Source organism: Talpa occidentalis, unplaced genomic scaffold, assembly GCF_014898055.3.
Source record: "Talpa occidentalis isolate TD23 unplaced genomic scaffold, MPIMG_talOcc4v2.1 talOcc4.4, whole genome shotgun sequence".
Taxonomy (NCBI): domain Eukaryota; kingdom Metazoa; phylum Chordata; class Mammalia; order Eulipotyphla; family Talpidae; genus Talpa; species Talpa occidentalis.
Window position 1 is genome coordinate 126,908,370 of NW_023604295.1, and position 24,034 is coordinate 126,932,403.

General features: G+C 38.9%; 1 protein-coding gene across 1 annotated transcript in view; it reads right to left on the reverse strand.

The window, feature by feature from the left end:
* MTMR7 (myotubularin related protein 7) overlaps positions 1-24,034 on the reverse strand; it is a 71,286-nt gene that overhangs the window by 20,016 nt on the left and 27,236 nt on the right. The window contains exons 4-7 of the mRNA XM_037524716.1: positions 21,725-21,882; positions 15,652-15,780; positions 11,800-11,934; positions 2,601-2,733 (exon numbers count right to left, since the gene is read on the reverse strand). Coding sequence (XP_037380613.1) covers positions 2,601-2,733; positions 11,800-11,934; positions 15,652-15,780; positions 21,725-21,882 — 555 coding nt within the window. The remainder of the gene's footprint in view (positions 1-2,600; positions 2,734-11,799; positions 11,935-15,651; positions 15,781-21,724; positions 21,883-24,034) is intronic.

Genomic DNA, 24,034 nt, shown 5'->3' on the forward strand with positions numbered 1-24,034 from the left:
AAATACTAAAGAAGCCTGGCATATAATAGTTGCTCAATTTTAGTTAAATGAGTAAATCATTGAGTAGGTGGTCAGTTAAATGAATTCACAGTGGCCAACAACATTAATCTAATATTCACATAGAATCCAGGCATGACACTAATGGTGGGGAGAAAGTACAATTTTCTGGGTAACATCCAAAAGATGGAGCATGTTGACTGAAAGAGAAAGAAGACCACTTTCCCATCAACACCTGCCTATCTTGAAAGCAGATATTTACAAAGAGGTGGCACAGCGCACAGCACAACCTCAACTAGCCTGGGTATAAATGTGACTCTAGATACCTCTCTACTTCCTTTCACTCGTTTCCTCACAGACATCCCAGACTTTTTTATCTCCACATTTGCTGATAATTTCTCAGCCTTGGAAAGAGAGTATTCCAGGTTTCTCTACTGACTTTTTCAATAAAAGAAAGAAAACATAGGATACTCTTTATTATTTGAGGGAAACAATCTATTCAATCAAAAGGGAAGCTACTATGGATGCACTTAATAAATTAAAAAAATCACTATATAACTGGAAGGCACTACTATCATCTCATTGGACGGCATGGATGCCACAAGGCCGATTGGCTTAGAACTTACAAATTGAAGTTAAAATGAAATCATGTCTATAAAGGGACCTACACAGAGTGTGCACTTGATCCCAGATTTCAGTGTCTGCTCAAACATTCTGCAACTCTTGCTCACAGACCAAGCTATGTGGAGCCTAAATGCAAACAATTTTCCCTTTCTGAGTTTCAGAATCTATTCTAATCTCATCAATAACAGTGGCTGAGAAAAATTATTTAAAGGAATTAATCATCATGAGTGAAATTTACTCTTCCTCTTCTTACAAATTGACCAGCATCACAAGCCAGCGACCTCTCTGATGCCAAGGACAGCTCTTTGAAGGAGAAAGAGCCTCAGAAGGTGGGTCTGATTGCATCACTTCATCAGCTGAGCTTCCATACGTGGTTTATAAGTGACTTAGTAAAAACACATAGTCAAACATTGGTCAAGTGCCCTGAAAGGTATCCAGAAAACTGTCCTTGCTTGTTGCACTGACAGAGCTGCAAAAAGTGGTGTGGAAGTACCGTGATCCCTTATGAAACAGAGACTGCCCTCCAGAATGTGGTCCGTTTGCTTGTCCTTTGGAAATACCAAGTCAGACCATAGATCTAAGAGCAGCAGAAATGGTTCTTAATTAGAAGTCAAATAAATGCTGATTAAAAAACTAAAGCCAAGTTGATATATTATAAGCACTCTTAGCATCTTCTTTCTGCATAGCAGAAAGTATGTTCTCAAAAGTCAGCTTTTGAAATTATTGCTAATGAAAGATATGAAGCATACTAACCTAAATCGTTTTTTTTTTAAATCATTCTGATATTTCACACTAAGATTAGACTACCCTTTTAATAATAGTACTAAATTAGTCCAAATTTTTGACACTTAAAAAGCATACCATATTACAGGAACAGCCAAACTATCCATAATAACCTGCAGAAATTTCAGAAGCTCAATCAAGATGTGAAGTAACTGATGTGTTCAAAGTTTTATAGTGACAGAGACGAACCTGGGAATTCAGAAAAGAGAATGGAAATTGGGCCTGTGACATTCAAGTCTCTCCAGCCCCACTGACAGGTACACACTGTATCCTGTCCTGATCGGGCAGAGAGCTGCCTGCATAACTGAGAATATGTATCCTTAGGAAAAAAATAACTCAGGACTTTCTTTGTTCCTCGTCATTACAGACCCCAAATATCTACTAAGGTAGCCCCTCCCCAGCACTCATCTCCATGTCTCCAGGTCTCTGCCCCAGAAACACAGGCAGTGTTCATAGCTACCCACATTCCCAAGGCACAGAGTTCCGTGTTTTGCATTGGCACCAGAAGTGGTGAACTGGGACCACAGGTCTCTCCTTGAACCTTTGCAATCACAAGGAGCATAAGCAACAAGTGAAACTAGTTTTGCTTGACATGCAAAATTTCTGCTAATCAGCTTATGGTGGATTTGGCCATATGAATAATTCTTTATTATATAATCCATCTTTGTAATTTCCTCTCCCCATGACTACAAGCCTGTGTGTGTGTATCCTGTGGCACCCACTGTTGTCTGGGAGTGATTATGTGTGGGTGTACTGCAGTGGGTGCTGCTGGTAAGACATGAAGGCCAGGACTCCATAGTCCTCTCTTCCAGTGGCATCCAATCACTCAATTTAGTTTATGAACTTGGTTTCCATGAAGAACAGTTGGTCATTACTTCAAACGCAGAGTAGCCTTATGTCCAAATGGTTGCAAGTGGGTCAAACCATTATTATGAGAAAGAAAGAAAAAGTGCCCCTGTGTATGTTTACCTTTCTGGTAAGTACCACTGGAGAGTACCTGACCAGTCACCACCAAGTGACAAAACCACAACATCTTTTCAACTATCACAGGTATGTAAAATAGCATTGTTGTTAAAAAAAAAAAAAAAGCATCGTTGTAACAGCACAATTTTAAAATCAAAGACTATCTTATTCCATTTTAGAATTAACACATGTGACTGCATTTTTTTAATGCTGTGTATAAGGAAATGGTTTACCTTCCAGCATTTTTTGCAGACTGTTCCTCATGACATGGATGTTCTCTATCCCGATAAACTGAAACTTGATATTGGAATAATTGTCTTCGTTCTCATAGCCTTTCCCTGCAGCACGATTTGCCATTGCATTAAGCTGCAGTGGTCAGCAAAACAGAACAGTCACCAATTATATTCAGGACATGAAACAACTGAAACATTTAATGGCTTATCTGTAAAAACATTCAAATGTACAGAAACATTATGTGCTTTAAATCACTGGAACACCGAACTGAGCTATGTAGTTTTAGACAGTACAAGGCTGTGATGCGGGGAATGTTTTCTTAGCTGGGAAGAATTCTATAGATAAATCCTTCTGGAGATGTCCCTTGTCAGAAGTGCCAAATCGGATATGGAATTCTGCAGTGAACAAAGTTGTCCCAATTTAATGCCAAATCGAACACCCTATAGGTTGACAGAAGAATATCAACAGACACAGCTGGCAATATAAAGCTCTACCAGACAAGTTATGATATCTTCCAATATTGCTGCCAATAAACATATCATCAAATTAGAGTTGTTGGGTCATTTAATTTGCCTACAAGAACGCCCCAGATATCCAATGAAATCTTGAACAGAAATCACTGAATAAATTGAAGAGAAGGTGTGCAGAGGCTAAGTCTCCAGAGACATTTTCCCAGCCACCTTATTTAAATCTAGAGATCCACCAAAAGGACATTTTGGCCACTTTCATTGCCATAATTTGTATGAGAAGTTGGAGTTTCCTAGTGCAAACTAGGTTAAATGATAATGGACTCTGAAGAAATTTATTAACTGCAAACTTCTAAAATCAAGAAGTGGACTAGCCCTGCCTTTGTTGAGAAATACACAGATTTTCAGATGGAAGTATAATTGTTAATACTCCATTCTTGCTGCTTGGCTAAAAACACACCCTAAAAACCAGTATTCACTAACCATTCTCTACCTCTTCAGCAAACGGCAGGAGACTGATCCCAGGCAGACATCAGAGGAACTCGCCACCTGAAATCATTTTAACACCACAATGCAGTACTGGAGGATATTAATACTTATGTTCAAAGAACCAAGTTTTGAAAGCTAAGTTAAAAATATATATTCTTTGGGCCTTCCCGGTGGCGCAGCGGTTGAGCGCTAGGTTGCGAGGTTGCCCACAGCCTCTGCAGTGCCGGTTCGATCCCCCCACCGGGCAAGGGTCCCACATGATGCGCAGACCTCTCCTGCCACCCGCTGCTGCCCTCAGCAGTGTACTTCATCAGTCTGCCTGTTCTGCTCTCCGCTCTGGTGAATTCTCTCACCCTTCCACGCTTCTGACTGTACCCAGTGCTTATATAAATAAATAAATAAAATCTAAAATATATATATATATAATATATATATTCTTTGACTCAGAACTCTTACTTGTGAGAATCTTATACAATTAAAAATATCAGCACATAAAGATAGCTGTCCAAGAAATAATGGTAACATTTTTCCCATGATAGTAAATATTTTTATAATAGCAAGAAACTTTATAAAATTAAAAAACTAAATACCTACAAGTATATCAACAGGGAATTGACTGGATAAATTATGATATAATCATGCCCTGAACTATAACAGAAACAAGAAGGACATAAATACATATAGAGACTAATTTGTCCATTATATGTTAAGTGAAAAGAGTAAGCTACAGAATGCTATTTAAACAATCATCCTATTTTTGTAAAACAAGCCAATCTACAAATATGTACTTAGGTTTATGCGTATTTGACTAAGCAGAATAAAATGTATAGGTGGGTGTGCCAATTAGTGACTACGAGGATGAAAGTAGGTGTCAAGCAGCCAGGAACACTCTCAATACAACATTAGATTCCTCCGTATTCTTTGTTACAAAGAAGGTAAATTAGGTTTGTAGTTTAAATAATAGAAATAAAATGTTTTAGAAGTGAAAAATGGCAGCGGGCAAACCACTGCCGTGAGAGCCCAGGCTGCTGGCAGCCCACATCTCCACACAGCCCTTCTCCATGATTTTGTTCATGTAACATCAGTTGGGACACATTAGCCCCTTGGGGCAGTCTCTAGTGATTAAACATTGTCACTGTTCTCCCTGGCATGTTATGGAAAAAAAAAAAAAGTTGGCCTCAATCAGGGAAACATAATAATTTTATTTTTAAGACAACTTATGTTCATATTTTAAAATTTTTAAATAATTTAAGGGGAACATTCCTTTCCAGGCAATTTACCTAAAGACATATCTCTTTTGAAATTTGCTGTTATAATAAAACATCACTGCTCTTGTAAAATTATATTCCAAAGCTGTTGGCTTACCCTTTAAGCCAATGTACGATTTAAGCATCAAACAATAAAATGATTAGTAGGATACTTGCAAGTATTCTTACATTACATGTATCATGAATAATTCAAGCTACTCACCACTGTTTATTCTGTATCTTGAATAATTCAAATGAAGCCTACTCACCACATACCACAGAGATATTCTTTTTAAATGGCATAATAAAAAAAATTCAAAATGCCATTATTATTTTAATCTATAATTGGGACTCTCTATTCACATTTTTAAATAGTTAATGATCATCAACCTCAGAGAATTTACTGTAGTCATCTTAAAAGCAAAAGAGCAACACAAGATGGTTTCATGAAAGTCAATGGTAGTTATCATAGTGAACAGAAGGTGGCAATATTTAATCTACCATCCAAAGTGTAGTTTCTCAAGGCTTCACCATATTTCTCTAGACCTATCATAATGTGGCAAAAGCTGAACCCTCAAAGCAGAAAATACAGCTTTATAATTGATAATAATTCATGAAGCAGTCCTGGATCTAATATTCAATATGTGTATTCAGATAGCATGTATCTCATAAAAAAGAAGAGGGCCTCATTTGGTCTCCTGTCCTTTTAATTGAGAAGTCCATTTCACAGCCAAAGGAAAAGATAGTTATTTCAGCTCCTAAAAATTCCCTACTAAATAAAACAATGATGGCATCTACTGGTTATCCAGGCTTAAGGAATACAACAGGAAGTAAAAAAAAAAAAAAAAGGACTCCATTTTCTAACTCAACACTATTCTACTATTTGATAATCTCAACATCTTTGGATACAACAAAGCTCATAAGTGAAATCTAAAAGGATCCACTCATTTCTTAATAAATACTCATGAACACCTACTGTGTGCCAGGCATTGATTGGAATAAAAAGATGAATGAGAAGCTGTTTCTCCTGCCATAAACTGATCACTAAGTATAGGAAGGAAAGGAAGACACCCAGCACCAAATAATGTATAATACCCATCTGAGCAGGCAGGAGCTAAGGGACTGGAAGAGGCAGTGATGGTGGCAGGGGTTCAAATTGGGAGGCAACCCATCTGGTCCAAGAGTAATATTTCAGGGAGGAAGGAAGACTTGAGCTGGACTATCATAATCTGGAAGGATGGAGACCAAGGGGGAGAGCATTCCAGATGAAGCCCTGAGAAAGAGAAGAGGTGGGGGAGATAAAAGCAAAGCGACCGGTGGATATGAGAACCAGCCCAGGAAGTGTGAGACGTCTGTGCATGGTGTGGAAGATTTGAGTATGGAGCAACAGTTGTCAAGAGAGCAGTCTAGAAATTATTTTGGGACCTCTGCAAAGAGGCTCAATTAAGACGTTCAGACTTTACAGCACTAGACAGCATTCAAAGTATTCTGAATACTTTTAATTGAAAAAAATTTGAGACTGATATAGGTCCACAGCAAAGATGATCAACTAGAATGGGGAGAGACTGGAGACAGGGAGGCTATCAAAACTTCACAGCAGGATGAGAGGAATGGGGGAGAGGCTGCATGGGGAGCACTGTCAGTCTTGCTTATAGCACTGTCTCAATGCCTCCAACTAGCACAGAATGGGCACCCAAGGAAGATTTACTGCCTAGCTGACTGAACAAATACATGGCCGAATAGCAGAATGAAGTTGAGAGGTCAACATTTACAATTTATTAATTACAAATGGTAAAAAGTACATTCAGATTTTTCCCCTAGCCCTAAGTCAAACTAGCAAACATATCAAAATTATGAAAACTTAGCCAATGATAACCTTGATATCAAGTTAAAGGTCAGCCTTGTCCACTGCCTTAGTCTTGGAGTATAAAATTTCAGCAGAGTATATTCTATACCTGAATAATGACAGCACCTGATTGATGTGATTGGGAAATGGTAGTAAAAGCTGATCCTGGCAAGAGGACTGGGCCACATCCTGGCACTGATGTCACAGATCCTTCTAGCTCCCTCCAACTGTGACTGGTGAAATGACCCTTGACTTGTTGCATGAAATGAAATTATGAGGTGATCTTATTTTTTGCAAGTACTGTATGCTACTGGGATAGCCAAAATTCTTCTTTCTCATCCCCTATGCACAGCTAAGACAGAATTAATAGTTTGGGGATTATATTCAGATAGGAAATCTCTATGCAGCTCAGTTTAAAATTCCAATCCCATATGTGATGCAAAATTCTTTTTCCCTCATTTCGGCATTCTGGATTGCTGAGAAGTCTACCCTGTTTCTCCTTCCCTTTCCTTTTTCTTCTAGACTCTATCTCTATAGTGGGGGAGGTAGGTGATGCAGAGGATGGACAAGAAGAGAGATAAATATCTTCTTATAAGCTGGGCAACACTGCCATTCTCTCTCTATGGGTTGTCCCTGCTTTTCCGGTTCACACTATCATTTACCATCACTGCCTGCTTTGACATAACTGTCTAAATGTTCAGTCTCCTAGGGCATCTATGTGGGCACTTGGGGGTAAGAGGTAACAGTTCACTGACACAGGAGATCCACACTGACATGCAGCCTCCTTATTCTCCCTCCCCTCATACACCCCATGGGCACTTGTAGCTGGGGAGCTCCAGTGGACGAGACTTCTGAGGGAGACTACAAAGATGGCTGATAACTACTTCTCTCCCCTGCATCCCTTGGCCCACAGGAATTTCCCCTTCCTAGTTTTGCCCAGGAGATGAAATGCAGACTGGCCCACTCCACGAAGCTGCTGTCTCTCCAGTTTCCTTCCCTGTGCACTGTCATGGTGGCATCAGCCGGTAGGCTATGCATTTCATCAGGAGATGAGATGCTTGATCCTCTTCTCTGAGGCACGCCCAATCTTTAGAACTGATTCCCTTAGACACCTCTCTGCACAGGATTCAGTTGGCTAATTTACTGCAGAAACAGAAATTTAATTTACCAGAGAAACAGAAAAACATTCACCCTGGTATCCAGTTACACAACTAAAAAGTCATTCGTAAGGTGAAACCAGAGGCCATAACCGCAAGGCCTTTGGAGAAGAGCAAGGACAAAAGTCAGAGTGAGCTGCGGCCAGTGCAGCTGTCCCTCATCCCTTTCCCGCTCACCACTTCTTTCCAAGGTGCTGGCATGGAGCACAGCTCTGGGTCCGTCTCGCTCACAGGGCCCTGGCCTGATTCGGGATGAGCTTGTGGTTGGTTCTTCAGCTCAGAGTCTCCAGCCTCACCAGGTATATCCTGGAGGTGCAATCCTCCTGGGCCTTCCAATGGGCACAAGGTCACCCTAGAGATTTCTGGTAAATGGCACCGTGGTCAAACAGAAGCAGCATAGGCTTTGATATCAGGTAAGTCTGCATCTGAATCTGTGCTCTGACCTGAGCTGTGTGACCTTGGATGAATTATTTAGCTCTCTAAATCTAAGACCTTTTCCATAAAAAGAACAGCTTCTGATTTACAGGGTTATTATAAGAATTAAGTGAGAAAGTACCTGGTATTTTTACAAGTCATGATACAAGTTAATGACAAAGTCATGAACAAGGTTGAGATGAAATGAATTACCTCTCACCTTACAATGCTGCGAATATGGCACGGACACTTTGCCCTGTCTTCTTAAGCACCAAATCCTAGTGGTGATATGTGATCTCAAGGGTACAATATTCATGAATGGATAGTCAGTACATGCTCAGGATCTCCCTGCTTTTACCTCCCCCAATTTTAATGTCAACAAGCAATTCGGAAGACTTTCATCTGAGCAGGAGGTATCTGGGACTGGCCACGCTCAAAGCACACGAATGATCCAGTTGCCTCATCACCCTTTCTCTTTTTAATTAAACCTGTGAGCAAATCTGGGCAGTACCCCATTTGCTACTGCCCAGGACCTGTAGCAAACATGAATGAGTCTCCTGGCTACCAAGGAAGTCTAACACACTCTGGAACAAAAATCAACAGAAATGATCTTTAAGAGAATGAAAGCTCTAAGCAAACAGTTTAAGACTCATGTGAAGTGTGCATGTGCATGGGTAAATACGAGAAGGGGGCACAACTGGTATGAGACACCAATTTTCCTTAATGGAGCAGAACCAAACTTCTTATCGCTAAAAGTAAACACACTTACTGCTAAATATACACTTCAAATCAAAAGCTTTGGATTAATTTATTTTAAATCTGGAATATGCCTGGCTCAACAGCTGCCACATTTCCTAGAAGGTTTACATAACATAGTTCACACTTGGATCACGGGTCCATAAATTAGTATGTGAATCTGTTTGCTTTTATTTAAGTCTGGGGAAAAAGCAAGGAGAGGACCCTAATTCAGTGAAGCCCCTGCTGTGTCTTCCTTTTCTTTCTCCCTCTTGCCTTCAGTGTATGGCTGAGAAGTGGAGATGACTTACTTGTTACAAGTCAGCTCTGCTATAAGAAATACAGAACAGTCCCACTTTATTTACATAAAAGATAAAATGAGGAAGAAAGCATGAAGAGCTAGAGAGGAGAAACACACATCGAAAGAGGAAAGTAAAAGTCAGAGATTTCCTGGCATCTTTCAAGTGAAAATCTTCAAGGAGAGGTTACCTTTTTCCCAGTCTGAAGCTCTCACCTGTTATTGTATACTCAGAATTTACCTAAAAAGAAGGAATCCTTTACACATTATCCACTAGCATGTGACCAGGCTTGTGACCAGACCAGCATGTCTGGCATCTGAGAGCAACTCCATCCTCACTGCTCCAGCCACATCTATCCATTGCAGTCCTGTTGTCAGAAGCAGATGGGACCGTTCTGAAGTCAAGGGTAGGAGGAGGGCACTGATCTTACATTAGGAAAACATCAAATGAAGCTTCCAGTCCATGAGTCACAATACTTGATAAAATGTGGCTCAGAGAAGCAATGAAAATTTTGAGATTCTTGCAACACATAGCACCCAGTTCTCACTATTTCTCATGTCACTATGTGTGCACCTTGTCACTCCACATGGTAACACTATTCTTAAGGTCTGCGTGTTCTTTTAAGTGACCTTAATTCCTCCTTCCTGTTCTAATATTTATTCCCTTATGTGCTTTTTAAAAGTCATTTCATGGACATAATTTACACGTCATATTATTCATCCATTCAAAGTGAATCATAATTCAATAGTGTTATGCATCCATCACTGCAATGTATTTGTAGAACATTTTCATCCCCACCCTGTCCTCACTCCCCAAGTCTTCTACCATTAGCTGTCATTCCACATTTCCTCCTCTTCCCCTAGCCCTAAGCATCCATCAGACTACCTCAGTGTCTACAGATTTGCCTACTGTGGGAATTGCATACAAATGGAATCATACAAACTGTGGACTTTCCTAACTGACTTGCACTTAGTGTAATACTTTCAAGGTTCATCTGTGTTGCAGCACCCATCAGTATTTTATTTTTATATTTAAATAATAGTCCATTGAATGGATTACTATATTTTATTAATTTATCTGGCAACTGATGAGAATTGGGTCATTGCTACTTTTTGGTTATTATTAATCATGTGTAAATACTCATGTACAACTTTCTGTGTCAACCTAGGTTTTCATTTCTCTTGAGTTAGGAGCAGAACTGCCGGGCCAGATGAGAGCACTATGTTTAACACAGTTCTTGAGCTCTTTTAACCTTTTCATAATTAAAAAAAATTTCAAACTGCAGTTTATAAAGTAGAAATTTCTTAAAATTCCCCTCTCACACCATAGGAAAAAAACCATTATTAATGGTTGGGCATAGTGTTTCCCCAATTTTTTTCAATGTATAAAATATGATTTTTATAATAAAAAAGTTATTACACAGTGGTCTTGCAATAAATGTAGCTCCTGTATCTCACTCCTATTGCTTACTAGTACGGCTGGGCCACCTTCACAGCCCTAGAGATATCAGCTGCATGTACCTCTCCCTCTCCAATAAGAGGTCTAGGTATATTTCATTATTGGTTAGAAACTGCAATTCTAAATATGCTGAATAAAGGCCATTTCACTCTGCCATCTCATTTTGTTCTATATAGTCCAAGCACCTGTAGGTGATTTTCTTTCTACATACTCACTAGCACATTTCTCTGAGAGCTCCACTTGTGTTCGGATTTGTTTGCCAGTTTAGATAGAAATGGGCATAAGGAATAAAATTATATTGGATCTAACACTAACTATCCTTTAAAAATGTCAATCTGAATGCTCGGAGGTAAGTAGAAAATCCACTTGGCTAACCTGATGATAATGAAATTTATTATTTCCTATTTATTAGATGATAGAATCAATACAGTAATACATGTACAATTGTAAAATAATACGTTTAAACAGTAAGCAAGAAGAAAGTTCTCTACACATCCTCCCTTTTCCATGGAATTTTAATAGGCAGATGTTCATCCTTCCAGGTATTTTTCTATAACCTACAGTTCTGTTTTATTAAATAAAGTGAAAAATATGCATATTATTTTATGATTTATTCTTACTTAACATTATATTCGGTAAATCTTCCCAAGTCATTGACAGAGTCAATGACATATATCAAGGTAACTTTGAATAGGACTTAGAAATACAGTGAATACCTCACAAAACTCAAGTAATGGAGTTTTCTTAGTAAATTTCATATTGTCAAAATGAACAAAGGCATTTTAAAAACAAACCAAAAAATAAGTTGATGTATTTAGGATGGTGATCCCCAAAGTAAACCACACTCATTTATTGTGTGCACCCTGCACCCACCACAATGCTAAGAGCAGAGATAAATTCCTGCATAAGCCCTTGAGGCGCTTAGGACATGCGGGAAGCAGCCCGCAGGCAGCCCAGTACCGACTGTGCAAAGACAACAGCCCCTGAGCTGGTGGAGCAACCTGAGCAGGTGATGGCAGTCCACCTAACCTGGTCTTGTTTCCAGGCTCATGACCCAGGGCTGCAATGATATGCGGTGACACTTACTTTAGGCCGAGTGTCCACGACGTAAATGAAGTCACTTCCTGGGTTGGCTTTCCTGATGGCCTGCAGCATCTGCTCGTCCTCCAGACACCGGGCGCTGAAGCCGGACAGGGGCTGGCTGCTCCGGCAGATGGAGGCCTGCGGGGAGGGGCCACACCAATAACACAACAACATCATGCAGCTGTGGCAGCTGTACCCACCAGGGGCCCCCAAGATGTTTCTCTACAGCAAAGGGCCCCTCGGTCCACTTCTACACCACACAGGCTTGTGAAAGTATCATGATCCCTTCTGGAGATCAAGGTTTGTTTCTTTTTAATTCAGATAAAAGAAAGCACTGCATAGGCAGGCTGTCCAAAAAGTCTTTCTGTATAAGAAGCTGAGAATGTGTTAGATATTAAAAGAAGATCCAAATTGGGCCTCCCCGGTGGCGCAGCGGTTGAGCGCTGGGTTGCGAAGCTGCCCGCAGCCTCTGCAGCGCCGGTTCGATCCCCGGCTGCTCCCCGGCCACCAGAGGAGGGTCCCACATGGCCCGCAGACCTCTCCTGCGGCCCGCTGCTCCCCTCAGCAGTGTACTTTGGTCCTTCTGCCTGCTCTGCTCCCCGCTCTGGCTCTGGTGAATTCTCTCACCCTCCCGCGCTTCTGACTGTACCCAGTGCATGTATAAACAAAAACCAAACAAACAAATAAATAAATAAATAAATAAACATGCCTCTATAAAAAAAAAAAAAATTAAAAAAAAAAAGAAGATCCAAATTATAAAATTTAAAGTTATTTAAATAACCTACTTTCCTTTTCACTAGTACTGTTTCACTTTTCCTGTTGATTATAAAAATAAGAAATAAATAGCTATGCTCCTAAAATTTAGAGGCACAGAGCGGTGAGGTAACTTACTTGAGGTCACACAGATACTAACTGGGGGAACCAGGGATTGAATCCAAAAAAAATATTTCCTACACCTGGATTTTTAAGTAAAATAACATAGTGCCCATGTATGGATATAAGTCAAGAAGCATGTGGGATAGGACACTCCCAAGGTCCTGCTGGTTCTCTGCACCTGAATATGGTTCCTGTGTGGCCCTGCATGGAACACCATCCGTCTTCCCCTGGAGGTGAGGGTATGTGGCTAATAAGCTGTTCAGTGCCAGATGTGTTCAGTCATCACATTAACCCTAGAGCAAGAATCTCAGCCCTATCAATAGGTGCACAGGAGGGAAATTTAATGCAATGTATTTCAGCAGGAGCATTTAAATCATTAGGAATACAGGTTCATGAAATGATACACATTTCAAACTTCTCTTAATCACTAATTCCCATTACTCAATATTGGCCAAGTCATCTCACCATCAAAATCTTCAATTCATAACCAAAACAACATTGGAGAAAAGCATTTTTACTAAAAAATGTGCCATTCTTATTTTCAAGCACAACTGTTATTGGGGTAGGAATACATAATACTCTTAAATATAAAATGTCTAAAATCACAAAAGGGAAAAAAGAGAGATCAGCAAATTTACATATTTTGTATCTGTTCAGTTTTTCACTGAAGATGAGCTGATATGTATGGGCTTTGCTGAGCAATGAAAGCATAAAAAATTGCTTTGATATTTTACGTCTTCATTTAACCACAGGAATCCACCTTCAAAACATTTACCTTCTTGAATGTCCCTTGTCACATCAGAAGCATTCACACAATTAACCTTGATATTAAAACCTAAGTATTGTTATAAAATACAAATCCCCTCATTGTCCTACCAGCAGTGTAGATCCGTGTTGGTGGGGGAAGGGGGAATATGCAGTAAGCATCTCCCTGCAGCAGCCAGATCATTTAGCAATGACTAGAAGCACAGCCTTTTTGTACAAGAAGAGCTAAAACTTGAGGTTTCCTCTGCTTTAACATTTTACATACAGGAAAACAACTGCTTTAAACTGTTGATTGCTATGTGAATTCAAATTCGGGCCCAGAAATCAAGTACAGCACACAAGAGTACGAATGGAAGAATGAGGGCATGAGGTCAGCAGGCAAAGAACAAAGATTAAGACGGTCTATTCCGTCCTATTCTAAGACTTTATAAACATGAGCTTTATGATATGCATACCGACAAGACTGTCAAAACAAGGAAAAGGAAACATGACAGATATGGTGTTCACTTTTTCAATACCCAGCCCATCCCACCTCTGAATCATAACAGAACAAAAGATGTTCCTCTCTTACTTTTTATCAATGGACGCCACCAAAAAAATGTAAATGTTACTGGCATCCTAATTTCAAATACTTTTGAAATCGTTAGGTCCCAAATCATTCCACCATTAAAAAAAATGATTCAAACTATAAGAAAGTGAAAATCAAAATCAACAAAAAACTATGAACCAGAGACACTTTTTGGGGATGGGGGGGCGGGAGGGGAGGGATTGGGGTCAGAATGGGGGGGTTGAAATTGTATGGGGAATATAAAAATAAAATTTATTAAAAAAAATGATTCATATCTTCATTTGCTTCTAACCAGTGCTCCAGTTCTGTGTAAGTAAAAATATTTTTGAGGGCCTCCCTGGTGGTGCAAGGGGTTAAGCATTGCACTATGAAGCAATCCGCAGCCTCTGGAGCACTAGTTCGATCCCTGGCTGGCAAGGGAGATACCCAGATGGCGCAGCAGACCTCTCTTGACTCGCCTGCTGCTCCCCTCAGCAGTGTATTTCAGTCAGTCTGCCTGTTCTGTTCCCCACTCTGTCTCTGGTGAATCCTCTCACCCCCTGCATCCCTGGCCTGTACCCCAGCTCTTGGATGTAAAAATAATCTTTAAAAAATAAAATAAAATAAAATAATTAAATATATTTGAAGTCAAATAATACAAGCCATTAATACGGCAAGTATTTAGAACCTATCAGAACTAGGCAAAGATGCAGCAAAAAAACTGTAACTTTAACAAGATAATTTATATCCTCCTCAAGTAATAGACCTAATTCAATGTTTTTCTTCAACATCAGCAACGCAGAAGGCTATGTGCTTACTATAATGAAGCTGGGCCTGCTCAAAACATTTTGGAAGCTTCCTTTTAGAATCTGATATAGACCCTGGCTACAGGTGCATGCAACACACACACACACACACACACACACACACACACACACACACACACACACACACACACACACACACACCACCCACCTACCTCTTGTCTCAGTTGCTTATAGTCCCACTTGGATTTGTATTATCTTGCTTCAAAAAAATCAAACTTTTCCACCTGGCTAAAGTCAAATAACTTCTGAAGTGAATGGCAAAGATCATCCTGTTTTCTTGACCCCATTTTTAGCTGGTTATATGATTACCTACAAGATTATCTTCTCACCTGGCTGATGCAGGTGCCCTGTGTTAGGGTCCCTGCTAGCCACAAACATAATTCTATTTCTTACAAATAATATATATATTTTTAAAAAAACAACTTCCTATAAACAAAGATTTCTTACACTGAGGCTATCTTAAAAAAAAAAAAAAGTGCCACTTAAAAAACGAGAAGAATGGTCATAGACTTGGGCCTTTTCTAAAACAGACATTGCAAAGGATCTCCAGCCTGAAGACAAGCACAGCGGCCCCTTAGGTAACCACTTAAAAGAGGATATCACTCACTTGAATGATTGAGTTCAGGTATTTCCTGAATCCATCCTCATACTTTATTGCCAAATAAACATGAAAGGTCAACTTCTACACAAGAGTTTAAATACAGTGTGTTGTGCCATAACACACAATAATATTCACATACCCTTATGAATTCAAACACATGCACACAGTAGAAATCCTCTAGAAAATATCTGTTCACAAGACCAGCAAAGCATTAAACAAAAGCATGCCTTGAGACTTACGTGGTTATCTTTATAGTAGTAAGAAAGGGCAGGAAATCGCCGTCTGCTCCGGAATTTGGAACTCCCCACTATGATATGTGCTGTGGCCGACTTGGGAACATACAGTTCAGTAGGGTAAGAATCACAAACCTGCCACAGAAAATACAAGGGGATTTTGAAGCAACCTTGCCATGTTTTGTGAACTGCCACAAGAAATTATTTCTCACCTTCCTTACAGGTTGCATGTTTACATTCTTTTTTTTATTTTATTTTATATATTTTTACATCATTTTTCATTTTTGCACAATGTATGCATTTTCATCTTGGTTATAGTCCCCATACAATTCCCAGTCCCCTTATTTTGACTGTAATCCCTCCTACCCCTTCCCACCCCTGCTCCCCCACACCCTCACCCCGCCCCAGTAGTGTGTCTCTGGTTTATAGTTGCTTGTTGATATTGATTTTTACTTTATCATAATTAGTCTTTTTCCTGGTCACTTATTTAGGTTTTTTAAATCCTGCTATGAGTGAGACCATCCGGTATTTTTCTTCTTCTTTCTGGCTAATACTGGAAGTCCTAGCTAGAGCAATAAGACAAGAGAAAGACATATAAGGAATCCAAATAGGGAAGGAAGAAGTCAAGCTATCACTAGTTGCAGATGATACGATAATATACATAGAGAACACCAAAAACTCCACAAGAAAACTAATCAAACTTATCAGTCAGTTTAGTAAAATCGCAGGATACAAAATCAACACACAAAAATCAGTAGCCTTCCTATACACAGACAATAAATCTGAAGAAGAAGAAAAAATCAAGAAAACCATCCCTTTTATTATTGAAACAAAAAAAATCAAATACTTGGGAATAAACCTAACAAAAAAGGTAAAGGATCTGTACAAAGAAAACTATAAATATTTACATTCTTAATTGGCTTTTTATTAAAGGAGGCTATTTCAAGGAGACCAAAAGCTACTTTGGAGAAATAAAGTGCTGATCACCTGTCACTCAAGTCAGGACCTAAATCAGCTCATACTAAGAGTGTTCCTGTCTCTGAGCCAGCACCAGGCTGAGCACCTACTGGCTACTCCTTCTGATCTTCCCAAATCTCATCCATTCTTCAAGATGCAACCCAAGTTCTACCACCTTCCCTGAAGACTCCTCGTAAGTTTCCAGCTCATGTAGATTTCTAGACCTGACTCCCTTTATAACACAATAGCTTCATTTTTGTTTCCCTCAGAGTTGATTTTATAAGTGATAGGAAATGATTTGCTCCTTTTATAATTGGCTGACAGTGATTCCCACAAGAGAAACCCTGATGCCTGGGAATAAATGACCATTAAGTTCAAAATCAAAAGTATAGAACCTAGCTCTGTTTTGCCAACTTCATGACCTTTGGGGAAGTCGAGTTACACTGAGCACTGTGGTTTTCTTTTTTCTTTTCTTTTCTTTTTTTTTTTTTTTTTTTTGGTTAACCTAAACACTATCAGACTTCTAGTGATAACCATGGATCATAAATACAGAACCCAATATAAATATTGCTTCTCCTGTTTTAGAAAAAAATTTTCTAATGGGTGAACAAAACCTACACCAGTATTCCAGTTTTCTTATCTGGGCACTTTGATTTTTCTACTCTCTAAAACTGATGTAAAACAAATTTTAAAACAAAGCCAGAAATAACCCATGGGGTTAATATAAGCATCATATCAGATAACACACTTTACATAAATTATTATGTTTGACAGAAATGTTAGTGATGGCAACTGTAGTAGTAGTTGATCTGTTGCTAGATACATATTTTGCTTTGACATCAGCCAGTGAATCTTTTTGCAATGTGAAGATAGTTCACATGGCAGTTTCCTGTGCTCCACCAAGCAAATGTTTATTTCACGGAAAACAAAATCTTCCTGGGTATTTCAAGAGGTATTCTCAGGTAGGTGTGGTGACAGGGGAAATCCTTTATCTACTGGTCCTCTGTCTACCTCTCCCTAATCTTACCACTCTGGAGGAGAATGAAAGTCCACCACGAGTGAGGTCCATGCCTCCCAAGCTCATATATAAACTGTCTGTGGTGATGGCCTCCCTTACTGACCCCAATTGTCTTTGTTACCAGATTGTAAACAACATAGAGCAGGAGACAAAAGGGTCACAAAAGTGACATTCCCAGGTCCAAAGTATAATTCCAGCATTTCCTCAGACATTTTAGGAAACATTACCAAATATATTATTATGGGCTGTGGCACTGACACTATGGAGAGAAATCCCACTCCAAGAACAGATGGTCCAACCTACTTGACCCAGAGAGCACTTACAGGAATTCTTGCTCTGAGACATGCCACTTCCTTCCCCATGCAAATCTGCTGTCTGAACCTCCTTTAAGACTGTCATCCAGAACATTATTACATAGACCACACCTGCTTGTCTGAAGTTCAACAGATGCCTAGTCATTTCACCAGCTCACAATGTTTTCTTAAAGTAATAGTTTAAAAAAATTAGTAGGTTTTCAGGAAGTTGAGGAATACTTCCTTCCAACAACAGTAAGGCCTTGCAAAGTTATTGATTAAATAGAATAATTAATGGGCAAGGTTTCTCAACATACTGGTTCCTCTATGAACAGCACAGGGTTCTGGAGCCCCTGCCAGGCCCTCTTAAGAGTTCTGGTAAGTCCAAGAATTGTTGGTCACACGGACTTCATATTTCCAGGAAAAAAATTATCTTTGTTGATCTGGTTATAAACTTCCAGAAAATGTACCTACCACTGCCTGACAGTATCCACGAGATGCGATCCAAACATCTTAATCTGACCTCTCTCTTTACTAACCCAATCACTTGACTGAGCACTTTGAGGTGAGAGTTGGTTGTCAGGAACTGAGTTATGTCTCATAGGCAACTTTCTTCACATTTAGTACCTAATATTTACTTTAAGGGATTTACGGCATAATGGAGAGAAGAAGCAGTGTGTGAGCAGCACAAACTGATTTATATGCAAATAGTAAAATAACATAGAACACAAACTAGTACTACAGAGAACTGCAAAAAAAAAAAAAAAGATATTTTTAAATTACTGGTTGGATTACACTTAATTTTACTTCAAAAGGAAGAGATTAAAAATTTAACCTAGTAAAGAATGTCAATTATTTTACTTAAAAAGGACTATTTCAGAAATTAGGTAGAAAAGAAACTTTTAGCTTAAAGAGTTACAAGAGTTATAAGACATACAAGTGTCCTATAAATAGGGAGAACAATAATGATAACAGAGACAAAGATGATGATGGTGATGAATAGTTGGCCTGCCCAAGACCACACAAATAAAAGATGGTAGAACTGACTCTTGTGTACCATGTGATTTCCACCATGGACAACAGCTTCCTCCCTATCAGATGACACCATCAGCCCCACTTATCTCACAGAATTTATGACAAGAAATTAGATAATGCTTATAAAAGTAGGAAAAGTAAACATTTCTTCAATGTTGAGGTTAAAAGCAAAAGTAATAGGGCATAACCTTCTTGTTATTCAGAACATTTTGAAATACCCACTATTGTTATACTTTTAAATTGGTAAAAATAAGTAAAGGTATATCAGCATTCTCTCTCTTTCATTGATATTTATAAAATAAGAAAATCCCGTAGGTTTCACTTTTTCTGTTTTGACACAATTTGTTGATTGTCAGTTTGGGTTTTCTGAGTTTAGACTTTGAAAAGAAATGCTGAGTAACTCATGGCTTGCAGACTTTACAACATAGGACATAAGTGACTCAATATGAGTCACATTTGTGGTGCTACTTCTAAAAGGAAATCTCATTAAAAAATAGGAAGAACGTACGTTTCAAAGAAAATATTTTTCCACATGATGTGATTTAACCTCATTTTCTTCTGCAACCTGAGATGTCTTAAAATTTTTCTTTCAAATTTTCTTTTCTAAACTTGGATTTTCCTTGATTTCAAAGTTGAAGATTCACTGCCAAGTTTCGCTTTAGCATGAGAAGTAACTATTCTTATCATCAGCCAGACACTTTCTAATTTGTTGAGATAAAAAGGCTCCATCTCTTTACAAGTGCTATGGCTGTGGATATAAGGGTAGTTAGGAAGATTCAGTATCACGCAAGTGTCCATTCTACCCCAAATAACCTATCAATTCAAGATTTTCAGAAGAATGACATAAGAGGACCTGACCTGTAGGATATCAAGATTTACTATAAAGCATTAATAACAATAATTAGCCAAAATATAATTATGGAAATTATACAGCACCAGGACAATGTGTACAAAAATTTGTGTAAACTTATTGACATGGAAATTCCACCTTTAGGGGGGAAAAAAAGATATTCTACCTTTAGGAACCTATCTTTAAAAAAAAAGAACCTTAACATTGGGAAAGGTTTAACTACCAGGATGTTCTCATTACATTATTTAAAATAGTGAAAGTTGGGCCTCCCCTGGTGGTGCAGCGGTTGAGCGCTGGGCTGCGAAGCTGCCCACAGCCTCTGCAGCACCAGTTCGATCCCTGGCCGCCAGCGAGGGTCCCACATGGCGCGTAGACCTCTCCTGCCATGCCCGCTACTCCCCTAAGCAGTGTGTTTCATCAGTCTGCCTGTTCTGTTCCCCGCTCTGGCTCTGGTGAATTCTCTCACCCTCCTGCGCCTCTAACTGTACCCAGTACTTGTATAAATAAATAAAAAATAAATAAAATACTGAAAGTTATTAACAATTATTAACAAAAAAATTGGAGAGTAGGTGTATAGACTATGATATGGCAGTACCATGTAATAGTATACAATGCTTTAAAACACTACAAAATATACACTGACAAGAAAATACTCACAAAATGCTATGTGAAATGTGAAAAAGAAACAAGAGGTGCTATGTGAAATGTGAAAAGAAACAAGAGGTCCAAAATGGAGTCACTCAAGCCAGGCCCACCAAGACTTAATATCTAAACTAAGTGCAGTTTCAGCATCTTCCAAAAACAGAATTCTAAAACAACCAATCTGGAGTTTCATGGTAAGCTAGTAAAATAATATGCGTAATAAAGCTACCCCCTCCACCACCCCACACTCTTAATGGAAGGTTGCTCTGTCTGAAGTAATTCTCTTTTTTTGCTAATAATCCTGTCCTACTTTTCTTCTGACCATAAAATCCTTTCATTTTGTACAATTTCTTATAGCAGCTTTGCTAGATGAGATGTTGCCTGATACATGAATTAATAAAATTATTAATTCAGTTGGATTTTTGCTACTTCACAGACTAAAAGCAAAACACAAGGCATATAGATGTAGCCTGATTCCATTTTTCCTATATATATTTGAATGGCTTCTCTTGCTTTCAACAAATACACACTATAAGAAAATTTGCAAGTTTATTACTATGCAAATGAAAAAAATTGGAGGAAAATTTTAAAACAGGATAAAAGAATAGTAAGGCAATGATATGGTGGGACCTTTATTTCTTCTTTCCCTCTTTTGGAAATTTTCTGCAAAGTTCTTACATTAGTTTTATGACATAAAATATTTTTTAAACTAACTGGGAAACAAATATTGATGTATATACCCATCATTACATAGACTATGGGATTAATTCTGCCACTCCTGCTTCACTTCCTCTTTATATTCCTTCCTGTAAGTGTAGACAATTTCTCCACATTTCTCTAGGGAAGCCTCTTGCTGACCTTGTGTACCAATCAAGAGTTTAGTGAGTACAACGAGGAGCTGGTGCCAAACTGCCATCAAGTTTCTAAGACATCTCCACTAATCACTCAATGTACTATAAAAAGACGATGGGAGAACGAGGTTCCAGCCAGCTCTCCCACTGACTGCTGGCTCTGGTACTGGTCACTGGGCCCTCTGGGTTTCCATTTCTTCAACCAGCAGAGGAAAGAGTGTAGAAGGAATGCATGAATTTTCCTTGTTCAAACTTTGTGATTCTAGGTGCAGGTAGGAAATACCAGCTGGCAATGACCCAGGGAGACTTGGAAATCACACATATGAATTTACAAAGAACTATAAAAACTAAAGGAGATCAAGCAAATCATGCTAAGCTATCAAAGCATGATTTCACAGGGATTATCTGGATTTCACTCAATGCCTCCACTCACTCTGTAATCTCTGTTCACATCACTGAGCTGCCAACAGTTATTAGGGAGGCCCATTCGCTTGTATTCCTCACTGAGATCAATCAGCATCCACCCTTGTTCTCTTTCTTCTTTATCCAGTTTGGGGTTGAATGAAAAGCAGTACAATTCCTCATATTTCACTGCAAGAAAAGAAAGTCAAGTCAAGTCAAGCCAAACCCAGGGAAAAGGTACCCCAGAAATACTGCCTGGACCAGAGGACACTGGCTCCTCAGCCTCGACACACTCCCAGGAGTGCCCAGACTCTGTGGGCAAGACAACTGGACCTCAAGATAGCCAAACAAGGCAAAAGAAATAAGAAATCCAAAATAGAGTCATTTGTGCCAGGCCCACCAAGATTTTGTGCTTTCTTTTTTGTTAGTTGCTTTTGAGAATCTATTTTCCAGACCACACAAAATTGGAGCTTAAAAATTAATTATGAACATACGTATTCCTTACACATCAAGAATTCAATATGTTTATGTGTATCTAGCTTGAATTTGGGATGGCATCTCGGCCACCACCAGAGAGAAGCTGCAGTAACAATAGGCAGCCAGAGATCAAGACTCGGTGTCGAGCTTGTGATTATATTGAGTTGACTAATCTACAAGGGAGAAGAAATATAAGGGTCATATTTTAAATACCAGACATTTTCAATAGAAGACTATGGTGTATCAGTGAGATAAACTACATTCTAGTTCAGTCTCTCTTGATGTCATATTTCTGAACTTCAAAATTTTAAGTACTCACTTTTTAACACATCAGGAAATACATACATACAGGTACATGCACATACAGAGTAGACATTTTCAGTAAGAACTACTTCTTGTAATCTCGGCCAGCTGTGCAGATGGCATATGAAATTGAGGTCTTGTTCTGGGAACGGTTGATTTGTCACTGATACATCTTTTCCATGTCTAAGTAGCAATTTCGTGACTCAGGCTTCTGATATCATAATACTAACCACAAGTACAATTCGTTTAAGATGCCAAAAGGCTTTCTCTTGAGAAAGCCTCCATTCCCTCATGAAATAAGAGCTAATGAATAGGTGGTAAAGATGGAAGTTAAATTCCCCTTGTTAAATATTTGCAAATAGTTTCAATGTGGAAAAAAATCCATTCTCTGACTCCTGACAATTTTCAGTGAATGACCTCATGCCTATTGCCATAGAGAAGAGGCAACGAAAGATACAAAATTAAAGCAAGATTAATTTACAAGATCTTTTTGAGATCGCTCAAATTGGAAGACCTTAGAATGGGTTGCCACTGAAATAATGCCATATTTTCTTTCAGCTTTTTTTTTTTTTTTTTAAGGAAAAGGTAGCAAACTATACCTCCAACCCAATGTAAGTAAAATTCTACATGAGAGTAGAAAACACACATTTTTGTTAGTCAAAGCTCAGTCTTATTAATGTGGGCAAGTTTCTTACCCCGAGGCCAGCCCAGGAGAGGCCTTCAGCTGAGGACTGCCTACTGTAAAAAATTAAAAAGTACCATCAAAGAAGATGCAAATTTTACTATTTCCCTTTTACAATATTCTGTTGTCCTCACCTCCATCCTACAAAATACATAATAGCATGTTTAATAGTGGGCAAGGATATAGTTAAAAACAAAAACACTAAGGTTGAGAAACTTCTAGTCTCTATAGTATCTGAACTGAGAGAAAATATCTGTCTGCTTCACAAAGGTCACCTCCTTGATTTTTTTCCCACTCTTACAACAGACCTAGTAAGGACACTGCTGAGTTCTCACATCACAAAACCTGAGCTACCATGTTCAACATAAAATGTCTCCTGCTGTCAGTGTCGGTGTCAACAGGCAGGGCCCTGAAGGCCTCACTTCAAAGGTCCCATTCCTGGGAGGGCACAAAAGCTCCCCCAGGAGAAGCAAAGAGCAACTCCATGCCTCTGGACTATGGGAGGAAACAGAATGTTTTCATTTAAAACATGTTCAGTAAAAGTTAACATGGAAATTATTCCAGTATTTATTTACCTATTTAAGTCATAAAATTGCTAAACAAAGGTAGACTTGATGGTTTTCTATTTACTTAGAATTTCTGACAATTTCTAAAAGACTAAATTAAATTAAGAATGAGCAATATTTTTGCTATGTTTCTAGGAAAGCCAAATCAGTGTTTTAGGATAAAGTAGACAGCTCAGCCCAAGTGCAGAGATGTAGGTTTTGACTTCATTTTAGCAGTCCTTCATCCTGCATCCTTTAACACAGAGGACTACCCACGTTCATGTTCATTGTCATCAGGTTCCAACCTATCCTTCGCATCAACTCCTTCACTCTG